The sequence below is a fragment of the Oratosquilla oratoria genome, chromosome 12, assembly GCF_046742065.1.
Source record: "Oratosquilla oratoria isolate Oo_2021 chromosome 12, ASM4674206v1, whole genome shotgun sequence".
NCBI lineage: Eukaryota > Metazoa > Arthropoda > Malacostraca > Stomatopoda > Squillidae > Oratosquilla > Oratosquilla oratoria.
Window position 1 is genome coordinate 32,632,014 of NC_134788.1, and position 14,107 is coordinate 32,646,120.

The 14,107-nt window shown below is 35.9% G+C and overlaps 1 protein-coding gene across 1 annotated transcript; it reads right to left on the bottom strand.

Annotated features, from left to right (window-relative positions):
* Positions 1–479: 479 nt before the first annotated feature.
* On the bottom strand, positions 480–12,531 carry LOC143030653 (uncharacterized). The gene is made up of 2 exons (XM_076193826.1): positions 12,394–12,531; positions 480–2,705 (listed from the first exon to the last, which is right to left on the bottom strand). Exon 2 carries the CDS (start codon positions 2,105–2,107, stop codon positions 1,253–1,255), a length of 855 nt encoding a protein of 284 aa, XP_076049941.1. The 5' UTR covers positions 2,108–2,705; positions 12,394–12,531; the 3' UTR covers positions 480–1,252.
* Positions 12,532–14,107: the final 1,576 nt, after the last annotated feature.

The following is a 14,107-nucleotide window of genomic DNA, read 5'->3' on the forward strand; positions in this document are numbered from 1 at the left end:
CCAATTCTCAACTAAGTTTGTTTTTTTATGTGATTCATCGGACTAAAACATCACTCAACTTTGCCAAGTCACAGAACTGTTCATTCTAAAGAGCAAATACCAACATTTGTGTAAAATCTTATACAAATTTGAATTTAATCTTTTCTTGCAATAATTAAAACATTTTTTTTCTATAGTATCAACCAGAAAATTATTATATTCAAAACAAGGTACATTAACATATTCACTAACAAATGAGAAATTACAATGTCAAATTGAGGATATATCAAACATTCTTGTACCTCATCCTCAGGGAATCTGTCCTGTAAATGAGAATACCAGTTTTCATTATTTCATCCAGCCATTCATTAGCAGGTAGCAGCTAATTTTCATTGAACATTTTTTTTTTTTTTTTGAAGAATGTTTTTTTTTTAATATTGTTTTGCAAATTTACAAATGGTTACAAATCACAGAATACAGACAATGTAAAGTGTGCACTATTTAACAAATATGGTTATCACTTTGTTTTGTTTTCCTGTGTTTATCTTTCCATTAAAATCAAGTAGAAATTCGGGGTGGACCTTTCCAGTGGCTCCCTTTTCCTATACAATAATCCTTAACTTCTGATCTTTGTTTTGGTTTTGTTTCATTGTTGCACTTATCTTAGTAATTCTATTATTCCAGAGCTCTTTTAACAAAAAAAATTCATCAGTATCTTCATTGCTTATATTGTTATTTTTGAACAGTAGGTCTTTAGGAAATATATATATTTTTTTTCTTAGTAGAATTTTATACATAAAAAAAAATTGTATTAAGTATTCTGAGTTACAAGGCCATCAGGACTCTTTGAGAGGGCGAAATTCCTAAAATGCTTGGTTTACTTCACTTGACTGAACAAGCATTGGTGATGAATAACCACCAAATACATTACAATCTCATAACTACATGTAACATTGTGGAATTGTACACTTGCATTTTAAAGGTCTCTGACAGATTTTCAGAATCACATCTTTCATTTGTCTTAAATTCATTATTACAAAATTATAGAATTTCTTTAATTAAAGCATTTTAATTTCACCCTAACCTAGTGTGTGTACATTTTTTCATTTATGTACTAGTTTTAAAATATGTGTGCATGCACTAAACTTAGAACATTTTTCTTTGGAGAGGTCACACTGATATGGTTCCCCTCCAGTTTGGTGACAGTTATCATGTGGTGAGTGAGAGATTTCTTTTGTGAGAAAGCTGCATTACACAGGTTCCTTTGGAAAGGCTACTTTCCTGCTTGAGTCATCACATGATATTTGAGCTGATTCTTTTCTAAGAAAGCTGCATCATACAGGAATGGTTTCTCTCCATTGTGGGTCTTCATATGCCTTTTAAGAGAAAACTTCTGTGAGAAAGCAGAATCACACAGGTCACAATGGAAAGGCTTTTCTCCTGTGTGGGTCCTTATATGCTTTGTGAGATGACGCTTTACTGCAAAAGTAGAGTTGCATAGGCCACACTGGAAAGGCTTCTCTCCTGTGTGGGTCCTGATGTGCTTTTTGAGATCACCCTTTTGTGAGTAAGCAGAATCACACAGGTCACACTGGAAAGGCTTCTCCCCTGTGTGGGTCCTCATATGCTTTGTGAAATTACTTTTTATTGAGAAAGCAGAATCACAAAGGACACACTGGAAAGGCTTCTCTCCTGTGTGGGTCCTGATATGCTGTTTCAGAGAACTCTTTTGTAAGAAAGAGGAATCACAAAGGTCACATTTGAACGGTTTCTCTCCTGTGTGGATCCTCATATGCTTTGTGAGATGACACTTTTGCGAAAAAGCAAAATTGCACAAGTCACACTGGAAAGGCTTCTCTCCTGTATGGGTCCTCCTATGCTTTGTGAGATGACACTTTTGTGAGAAAGCAGAATCGCACAAGTCACACAGGAAAGGCTTCTCTCCTGAATGGGTCCTCATATGCTTTGTCAGAGATTCCTTACGTGAGAAAGCAGAATCACACAGGTCACACTTAAAAGGCTTCTCTCCTGTGTGGGTCCTCATATGCTGTGTGAGATCACTCTTTTTTGAGAAATCAGTATAACACAGGTCACACTGGAAAAACTTCTCTCTCTTGTGGGTCATCATGTGGTACTTGAGGTAACACTTTTGTGTCAAAATGTTAACGTACAGGCTACACTGGAATGGTTTTCTCCACTGTGGGACATCACATGAAATTCAAAGTTATTCTTTTATGAGAGAGGTGCATTGCACAGGTGACAATGGAAAGGGTTCTCTTCCGTGTGGATCCTCATATGCTTTGTATGAGAAATCTTTTGTGAGAAAGCAGACTAACACACATCACACTGGAAAAGCCTCTCTCTCTTGGTGGTCCTCATATGCTACATGAGAACTCTTTTCTGAGAAAAAAGAATCTCAAAGGTCAAACTGGAATGGCTTCTCTCCAGTATGGGTACTCATATGCTGTGAGATAATACTTATCTGAGAATGCAGAATCACACAGGTCACACTGGAAAGGCTTCTTATATTTGTGAGAGCACCCTTTTCTGAGAAAACAGAATTGCACTGGTTATGCTGTAAAGGCTTCTCTCTAGTGTGGGTCTTCATGCAATATAGATGACTTGTGACATTACCGTGCTATAACTGTTACTTTGGATCATCTTCATCATGTGACCCATATTGAATCTACAAATAGTTCTAAAGAAAGTTGACAGTTACCCTCATCCTGGAAAATTTTTAATTATAAGTTTGACATCTAGCCCTTTGAAATTGTGAAATACACTGTTATAAGATTGTGGAGGTTTCAGACACAAACCATTACATACATCCCTTTGTACCTAAACAGAACCTTTGTACATGCCATCACCAAACATAAAATAGGTAGAAACACTAACAGATATTGTGCTATAATATATTGTATTCTACTTTTTCATTAGAAATGTGCTGAAAATCATCCAAAAGTTACATGAATACACACCCCACCCCAACCATAATGACTCAAAATTTGCTTCGATTTTTTCCTTATTTCACTAATTTGAAAACGGGGAATGGCACATCTGGCCACAAGTCATAGCTTGATATAACTCCATAACATTCCATGTTTCGGCTCAAAAGACCTGAATCTAAATATGATATACTCTAGGAAGGTCTAATCAGTTCATTTCACTCACATAAGTGAGGAAAGTCACATTGTTTAAGATACACTGGTAAGTGGTGTACCTATGTTATTATTCTAGCAAAATGTAACATATAAGATTAATTTAAGAAATTGTGGATGTATTTTCCATGTCTTTTTCTTCTCACAATTACTAAAACACCTGTTTGTCTATAAAAAAAAAAAAATATATATATATATATATATATATCACAAGTTAAACACCATGTGAGAATGGAGCCTTTATTAGTATGACGTTCCGCTTATTACAGCTTTTTCATGTACTTGGAAAAAGCTGTAATAAGCGAAACGTCATACAAACTAAGGCTCCATCCTCACATGGTGTTTAACTCGTCAGTCTTGTCGGCAACTGCTACTTTCATAAAAAAAATAATATACACACATATATATATATATATATATATATATATATATATATATATATATATATATATAGATATATAATATATATACATGTTATCTGAACACAAAGGCATAATAATATACTCAAACAAGGTCATCTTTTAGGAAGCTTGTGACATCTCCCTTACTGGTTGTAACACTTGTGATAATGCTGAAAAAAATAAAGATAAATAATAATAATGATAATAATAATAATAATAATAATAATAATAATAATAATAATGATAATAATAACAATAATAATAATAATGATAATAATAATGATGATAATAATAATAATAATAATAATAATAATAATAATAATAATAATAATGATAATAATAACAATAATAATAATAATGATAATAATAATGATGATAATAATAATAATAATAATAATAATAATAATGATGATAATAATAATGATAATAATAATAAAATAAATATCTTTGGAACATTTATCTGATATCAGTATTAATCAATGTACATACTTACATACATATACCAAGGCTTTTTTCCCCCTTACCAGGGGGGTAGCCAAAAAGGACAAGGCACAAAAACATTCCCACCCATTTCATCCCCGAAAACACTCCACACCCCTCCACCCTCCCTCCCATCTTAGCACCTCCTAGATGACGGGTCATCTCTGCACCCTGTCCACTGCCCTGGGTCAGAAGCAGTGTCGCAGGACACAGCACATCCACAGCAAGGCCGCTTCATTAAATCGGCAACCCCCCTCTCCTTTCCCCCATCAATGTAAAGTCAGATATAAGTGAGGTTTGGTCTCATTTGAACATTTCTCACATCAACTTCCATGGCTTCACATGCCCAGCCTCAAGATGGTACCCATCTATGTATCCACACCACTAGCCACCAACCACGATTTGACTGATATTAATATCAGTCATTAACCATCCATTTGGTCATATCTATACACACACACACACACACACAGAAGGAAATTAGAGACCAAATAAAAAACTTTGATGTCAGAAAATTACACAGTCCGGATGGAATTGCAAACTGGATATTGATAAAATGCATAGATGAGCTAATGAACAAAATATTTAGGATAATTGATTACTCACTCAGAGAAGGAAAGGTACCACAGGATTGGAAAAATGCATAATATTGTACCAATACATAAAGGAGACAAGAAAAATCCAACTACTGACCGGTCTCCCTTACAAACACAATAGCAAAAATATGAGAAAAAGCTATCAAAAGTAGATGGATTAGATATCTGGAAGAAAAAAATATACTGAATCCAACACAATTTGGATTTAGACAAGGAAGATCATGTGCCACAACCTTGATTTTCTTCTCAAAACTAATAAGAATAATACAAGAAAGGGATGGATGGGCCAATTGTGCTTTTCTAGATTTACAAAATGTATTTTATAAAGTACCACACAAAAGAATATTAAGAAAAATTGAATCAATAAGTGGTATTCAAAGAAAATTATTGGAATGGATGGAAGATTTCCTGAACAGAAGAAAAATGAAGGTAGTACTTAGAGACAAATACTCAACCTGCGAAGTAATGATAAGTGGAGTCCCACAAGGTTCGGTATTGGCTCCAATTATGTTTGCCATATATATAAATGACATAGATGAATGTTATATGAACTTCTTTGCAGATGATGCAAAATTGTTAAAGAAAGTACAGAGGAAGATTGTGAATCACTACGGAAAGACTTGGATAAAGTCTGGGAATGGAGTCAAAAGTGGGAAGTGAACTTTAACATCAAGAAATGTAGTATAATGGAGTTTGGAAAAAAGTAAAAATAGAATATTGGGGAAGTACAAAATTAGTACAGAGGAAGTCACAAAAGTAAGCTCAGAAAGGGACCTGGGAGTAATTATTGGCAAAGACATGTCCCCAGACAAGCATATCAAAACAGTCATAGAAACCTTCAATTTACTAAGGTCAATGAAAGTGGCTTTTGATTACTCTGATGAGGAAATGGTAAAGAAAATATTAGTTACACTGATAAAACCAAGATTGGAGTATGCTGTGACACTATGGACATCCAGTACTAAAAAGAATATAAAGAAATTAGAAAGAATACAAAGAGCAATGACAAATATGGCACCAACACTCTCCAAATTGACATACAAAGATTGCCCAAAGTTAATCACACCCCTACACCTTACTGGTTTGTGGCATACTATAAGGAAAACCAAAGTAACTTTATCCACACTGCTAGAAAAAAAAAAATAATAATAATAATAAAAAAAAGACTGGACATAAAGAGGCATAGTAAAGGTGTGTTGATATGAGGTGAGGATTTAACACAGGTCATGATGCTCTTCTTTTACTTTTTTTTAGGAACGTCCCCTTTGGGGCTACAGGTAGCAGGATTCCTAGTCCTATCCCCATCCTGTTGAGGGGGCGACCTAGGATGAGATGGATGGATGGGGTAAAAGGGGCATTGGGAAAGAGGGGAATGTCTGTTGAGGAAGGATGGGAGAGGACAGAAGATAGGGGTGAATGGAGAAGGGTTGTGTTTGGATGATGCTGTGATGCATGAGGGGGAGTGGGGTGGGGGATGAGGGAGTATGTATGAGAAATAAATTGTTGCAGCTCAAAGGGATTTCTCCCTGTCTTCTCATTTTCTGCATGAGGGGGTGGAGAGGGGGGTTGCCGATTTGAGGAAGTGCCCTTGCTGTGGATGTGCTATGTCTTGCAATACTGCTTCTGACCCAGAGTGGTGGACAAGATGCAGGGATGACCCATCATCCAGGAGGTGCCAAGATAAGAGGGAGGGAAGAGGGTAGAAGGGAGTGGAGTATGTAGGGGATGGAATGGGTGGGAGTTGATTTTATGCCTTTGTTTTTTGGCTACTTCCCATGTAAGGGGTCAGGAGCCTTTGATATATGTATTTATAAGTATGATGCTCTTCCATCTACCTTGCCCTTCATATGGAATTTTTCAATCCATCAGACCACATTGAACATTTGATTACTGCAAAGACCTATACAAATTTCTCAGAAATATAAGTTATGCCCTAATAATGTTCAACATGTGACAAAAATAAGAGAAAATAAGTTTTATGGTTCATATCTCCCTGATCAAGTAAACATTGGTCAACTGTATCTCCCATTAAAAGTATTCTTCATCAACCATCTTTTACATTGTTACTGGTATTATGAGTTCAATCACAGAAGGAAGAACTGGACAAATGGTTCTGGATGTGGTCACTACTTTGCCCTTGAATCACACCCTAGGTTATGTTAGGGTTAGGTTGTGAATCAGAACCTTATTGCTTCCATTGCAGAGCTCACCAAACGTTTTTTAACAATGGGAAGAGTACCATCTTGAACATGACATTCTTCAACTGGCAAATACTCAGTTCATTTGTCTTGGTAGTGCCAAGCAAGAACTTCATTTTTGACAGACAAATGGTGGGGCAAAGACACATGCCTCTTCCCTTCACTCTATCAAATACAGTTGGGACACCTTCTTGCCTTTCTCAACCAGCAATTGTTCCCCCCCCCCTCCCCTGCTCCTATGAGAATCCTACAGATCTCCAACAAATCCCTTTCCTACATCATCACCAAAACCCTCCACACTATCCTCAACATCACAGACTCTCACAACAGAAGCCCATATCGTAGAAGTCCATGCTCACACAGATTCCCAATCAAGAACCTGTAATAAGGATATTAAGCCAAAACAGACACATCGTTCAACAACAAAATCTGGCATGCAGAAATGCACTGCCAGGTTTTGTTGCCAGACCCCCGATTGTCATCTCTCTGAATCCTCTCTCACCCAAGCGCATTGAGTCCACCTAGCTAGACTACAGTGCAGCCACCATTTAGCCCTTCTAATTTACCAGAAGAGGCTGGATGATAGTAGTGCAGATATCTGTCCAGGATGTAACACTTAACCCCATACTATATAACACATTATGGAAGAGTACATTGTACACAATCATGCACACCAACAACACAATATACACTCTACAGGAGATTTTGGGAAAACCCCATTACAGCCATGGCGTTCCTCAGGGAGATGGGACTGCTTGGCCAGCCAGGGTAGGGAATGACAAAAACAACAAAATATCCCACAGTTCCTTCTGAGTCACACCAGAAATGTTCCTGAGGATCTGCTGAGTACTTTCACTAAACATATATCCTCCCAAGGTTCCTTTGGGAGCATCAGATGACTCTTTGGCGGATTCCTACAGCTACATCAGACCTCCAATCTGTTACCAGTTCAACAAACAACTCTTGACAAGACAAACCTCACAGCCTAAGTGAAATACCAAGTCAGGTTAGCAAAGGGAAACTCATCTCTGGAGCTCCCCTGAAACCACCCTCAAAATAACAATATTCAAATTCCTCTAATAGAATTAACCCACCTGTTTTGAGGTGACAGCAGTCAACATCAGAAGTGTTTCACTTGCTTCTTTAATAGAGGATGAGGCATTCAGAATTTAAATTCAGGGAATATAATGCATTTCCATTGTCAAACTGGTACTTTTACAACCATTGATATTTCTCTCACCTCCTCTAATGTTCTTTTAGATTTTAATTGGCAGGTTTTACCAGATCTGTATGGCAGCAACCACTTTCCCATTCTAATGGAAACAGCAATGACTGAACTAAAATCTTATACTCCTTAGTGGCATCTAGACATGGTTGATTGGTAGCTATTTACAGAACTTAAATCATCCGATTGTTTGCTGGCCACCTTTGATAGTTCTGAAGAGACTGCATCACATTTTACTAATAAATTACATCCTGCAGCACTCCAAATGTCTGGTCCCTTAGTAGAACAATGACTGCACTGCTGCAGTGCAGGCAAAATGAGCTGCTCTGTCTCATTTTCAACAACTTGGGTACCCCAAAGGCATGGACTCCTTCCGACAAGAATGGTCTCTGGCTTCACCAATCCTAAAAAATGCACAATGAATGTTTTGGAGAGACTGTGTCTCCTCAATTACAGCCCACACCCCACTTATGTAAGTGTAGAACCTAGTTCATGAGATCTCAGGGCCATTTTCACCTCCTATACCTCCTGTATTATCTCAACAACCAAACACCAGGCACCAAAGCCGGTGTTTATCGTATTCCGTGCTCAGCATGTAATAAAGTTTACATCGGAGAAACGTCATGTGACCTGAATACATGAATATGTGAACAGCGTTACGATGTCAGACATGATGTCACCACCAATGCATGTGTGACACATAGAAACAGGGAAAACCATCTTATGGACTGGAAGAATGCAGAGCTGCTGATACGAGAACCAGACAAGATCCCTAGGAAGTGTTTAGAAGCAGCGGTCATTCAAGGAACGAACACTATTGAACAAAATAGGGGCATGTTCAACATCTCACCCCACATAATTCCCCTAATACTCATGACCAGCAAAATTATAAAGATTTAAACCACCCTCTGTGAGCATTTTGCCCCCGGACGTTTGGGCCAGCATTCTCAACCTTTTCCAGTGTTCAATCCCCCTTCTCCTCCTCCTTCCCCGCTACTTCTTTTCTCTCCCCGTTCCCTCCTTTCCCCTTATCTAATCTCAAACATATGTACCTCAACTTGTACTTGAAAAGGCTGTAATAAGCAAAACGTCGTAAAAATAAAGGCTCCGTCCTCATATGGTGTTTAATTCGTCAGTCTTGTCGGCAACTGCTACTTTCATGAAAAAAAGTATTATCTCATGATTGGAGAGATGGTGGCTGATCACAAAGTGGTTGCTGACATATTCACATATCACTTTGCTAATGTTTCCAAGAAAGATCCAAACTTACCTATGGCACACTATCAATGTCATTTGTAATTTCATGGAAATGACTTTGCCTCCACTAAGGATTAATCTTATGATGGTGGCTGATCACAAAGTGGTTGCTGACATATTCACATATCACTTTGCTAATGTTTCCAAGAAAGATCCAAACTTGCCTATGGCACACTATCAATGTCATTTGTAATTTCATGGAAATGACTTTGCCTCCACTAAGGATTAATCTTATGATATCCGTTTTTCCATTTCAGAACCAAAGATGACTATTACAGTGCAGTGATTCATCACCAGATGTTGATGACATAGCATATGCCTTTTTACATCACATATTTGATAGGGTTCATTCTTTTTTATTAGACCTCTTTAACTTTATTTAGAATACCAATGAATTTCCTTGTTCTTGGGAGTGTTGCTGTAATCCCAATCCCAGAACCTGGAAAAAACCATCAGTTGGTAACCAATTATCAGCACATTTCCTTAATTTCTTTTTAATCTCATAATTTCTTATTGGTGCAAATTGGTAGCGTTCTGTCTGAAGTTTGTCCACTTGAAGATGGTGTGTCACAAGGAATTACTTTGTCACACTTTTCAATGTGGCTATAAACAGTGTCATCAGTGTACTTACAAAAGGAGTTTGTGGTAACTTATATGTCGATGACTTGTCAGTCTCCTCTACAGCACAGATGACATTAATTAAGAGGAAATTGCAGTTAGCTATAGGATCTCTCATTGGACTACAACTCGGGGATTTCCTTTCTTTGCTTCAAATCCTGCAGCCACACAATTTTGCCACTTCTGTGGTGTTCATCCTGATCCAGGTCATTATATCAAGGTATATTCGATTCCTTGCTACCTTGTAGAATATGTCTCTTTAGGTAAAGGCTAGGAGAAGGACAACTCTGACCACAAACTCCCTGCTGCCTTATAGGGTATGCCTCTTCAGACAAAGGCTATGAGAAGGACAACTGCGAATCCAAACCCCCTGCTGCCTTGTAGGGTATGCCTTTTCAGGTAAAGGCTAGGTTCATAGCCAATAACTGTGAAGTGGAAAAGCACTTGAAACCTTACCACGTAACCATCCAAGAAACCATGGAGCAAACAAGACAAAGAAAAAGAAGGAATGGTGTAAATGGGAACTACTTCAATAACAATGGAGTAATTACCTCACCTTTGACCATCAGAAAGTGACTGCCCATAAAATAAACAACACAAATAAAACAATTGGCCCAAACAGAATTAGAAATGAACTAAAGATCACTACATAGAACATCAAAACTTTGTACCAGATGGGCAAACTAGCAAACACAGAAAGAGAAAAGAACAGAATGAAAATAGACATCATGGGGTTGGGAGAAGTGAGATGGCCAGGGGTAGGATGTGTGGAGACGAGGGATGGCAGACAGTTAATATATTCTGGAGGAGATACAGCACATAGAGGTGTGGGTATATTAATGACAGAAACAGTAGCCAAATGTATCATGGGATATTGGCCCATTTCTGCCTCAACAAATGTGAGTGAAGAAGATATGAGTACCTTTTTATGAAGAAATAACAAAAGCAAAGGAACAATGCAAAGAAGAAATTGCATTTATTATGGGGGATTTAAATGCTAAAGTAAGGGAAGGCAGATTTGAGGATATTGTTGGACAGCATGGCACTGGAAACAGAAATGAGAGGCACCAGATAGGCTGAATGGTGCACAGAAATAGGACAAATCATCATGAACACATGGTTCAAACACCACCCATGCAAACTATATACATGAAAAAGCCCAGGAGATAGATATAGGAACCAAATAGATTACATAACAGTAAATAGAAGATTAAAAAATGCAGTAACACAGGTAAAACCTATTCAGGGGCAGACGGAAATTCAGTCCATCTTCCAGTAGTAGCAACAGTTAACATAACAATAGAGAAACCACCAAAGAGAATTCATAGCATAAGTAAACAATTGGAACAAGTAAAGAACACAGAAGTTAGGGAACAATTCAGTGTAGAAGCCAAAAACAGGTATGCAATACTAGAAGATGTAGCAGATGAAACAGGTAAGATCAGCTCAGTGGCAATGAACAACACTACAGAAGGCCATGAAAGAAATAAACAACCATGGATGACAGATGAGATTCATGAATTAATGGAAGAGAGAAGAAAATACAAAGATGAATAGAAATACAAAGACCTTAACAGAAAGTTACATAGGGAATATATTAGAGCAAAAGAAAAATTGAAGGATGCATAGAAATTGAACACCCATAAAGAACAGACCAATAAAAGATGCATGAGAAAGTAAAAGATGTTACAAAAACAAGAAAACACAAACAAAATATGGCAATTTTCAAGAGATGCATGACAGTAGCAATGGAAGAAAAAGAGTGTGAAGGATAGATGGAAATAATAAAGTTATCCCTTAAATTAATATAAAGGAATGATGAAAAAATAAATCCTGCAACCTTTCCATCACACATACACCAAAGCATTGTCATGGATGTCTAAAATACAAAATGTACTTTTGTTTTATTATGCATTTTTTAGGTTAGGTTAAGTAGGTAAGAATATGGAGAAAACATATATTTCATGAAAAAATAGTGGGTAATGCAACAAAAAAGGCACTTCGTTGACATGTAGCAGGAAGGTTGCAATTATGTGTTTTTTCACCATCACTTTAATATAAATTTCTGCAGGACACATTACTAAGAGTAGTTGTCGGTCTCATTTTCTAAAAATCACTATCAGTGTTATTTCTTTGTGATATTATTATATGGGGTTCAAAATATTCAATGATAAGAGTTCCCCAATGATAATGGTAAGAATTACAGCTGTGAAATTTGACCTGTCCTAACTTTGGTAAATATAAAGATGTTCATTCATCTAATTTTTTTCACAGTTACTGATGTTACTATTAGTACTAAACACTCAAATGATAAGAGATATCCGATGATGTACGTAACTGCAGTTGTGTGACTGGTAAACTTTATAAACCCACACGTTAAACCCTGCTCGGAATCAAAGAATGTCATACACTGCCAAACGGAAATTAAAGTGCAGCAAATGCCAAATGCGTACACACTATGCATGCATTAAGCTACCTTACCACTTTAATGATTGCACTTGTAAATTCAAGAAGACACACTTGTTAGGTCTGAACAAAATACAACCACGAAAACAAGCTCAACAATGCGTTAAAATAGTGCATCTTAAGTCCTGTTAGGCTCTAACGTTATATGTAAACAACATGTCATAAGGGCGGAGGTGTAGGTTTCCTCTCTCTCTCTCTCTCTCTCTCTCTATCTGTATATATATATATATATATATATATATATATATATATATATATATATATATATATATATATTCAGAGATGGAATGGGTGGGAATTATATTATTCCTTTTCCTTTTTGGCTACCTCCCTTGTAAGGGTGAAAAAGCCTTGGTATATGTATGTATATATATATATATATATATATATATATATATATATATATATATATATATATATATATATATATACATGTATATATATATATATTCAGGGATTGAATGGGTGGGAATGATTTCATGCCTTTTCCTTTTTGGCTACCTCCCTTGTAAGGGGGAAAAAGCCTTGATATATATATATATATATATATATATATATATATATATATTTATATATATATGTACGTATATGTATATATATGTATGTATGAATGTATATCCATACATACATATATAAATACATACATACATATATATATATATATGTATATATATATATATATATATATATATATATATATATATATATATATATATATATATGGGTGGGAATGATTTTATGCCTTTTCCTTTTTGGCCACCTCCCTTGTAAGGGGGAAAAGCCTTGGTATATGTATGTATATACATACATATATATATATACATATATATATATATTATATATTTATATATACATATATATATATATGTATATATATGGCTAGTATGTATATATATATATCCATACATAAATATATATACATATACATATATATAATATATATATATACATATATATATATATATATATGTATATATGGCTAGTATGTATCTATGTATATCCATACATACATATATATATATATACATATATACATATATATATATATATATATATATATATATATATATACATATATATACAGTATATATATATATATATACATATATATATATATGTATATATATATATATATATATATATATATTATCAATCGCAATGCACTTTAATTCTAAGCCATCTTGGCGCATGCAGAAATTGTAACGTGGTACGCCCAAGGATTCGAACCTATGCGGCGAAATCGTTACCAGTGCCGAGTGACTAGACCAATACATCATCAAGAGAGATATAAATTCAGCGCAAGTTTTCTTATATATCTGTATGTTCGAGTTCATACACATACACGAAAGTTTGCGTTCAACCCATCTCCACTATGATAGTACATTGGTAAGTATACGAATGCGGGAAAGTATTTCTCTCTTGATGGTGTATTGGTCTAGCCACTCGGCACTGGTAACGTTCTCGCCGCATAGGTTCGAGTCCTCGGGTGTACCACGGTGCAATTTCTGCATGCGCCAAGATGGCTTAGAATTAAAGTGCATTGTGGTTGATAGAAATGTATCTCTAATCACTGGGACCCATTCAGTGTTGTACAATATATATATATATATATATATATATATATATATATATATATATATATATATATGAGTGGAAGGGCGGTGAGCTAAACACAGAGAACAGTTTGGAGTTTTATTCACTGACGTTTCGTCCTTACCAGGACATTCTC

Bases quoted from the DNA above. Each gene is read 5' to 3' on its own strand.
- LOC143030653 (XM_076193826.1), bottom strand. From the start codon at position 2,107: ATGATGACCCACAAGAGAGAGAAGTTTTTCCAGTGTGACCTGTGTTAT.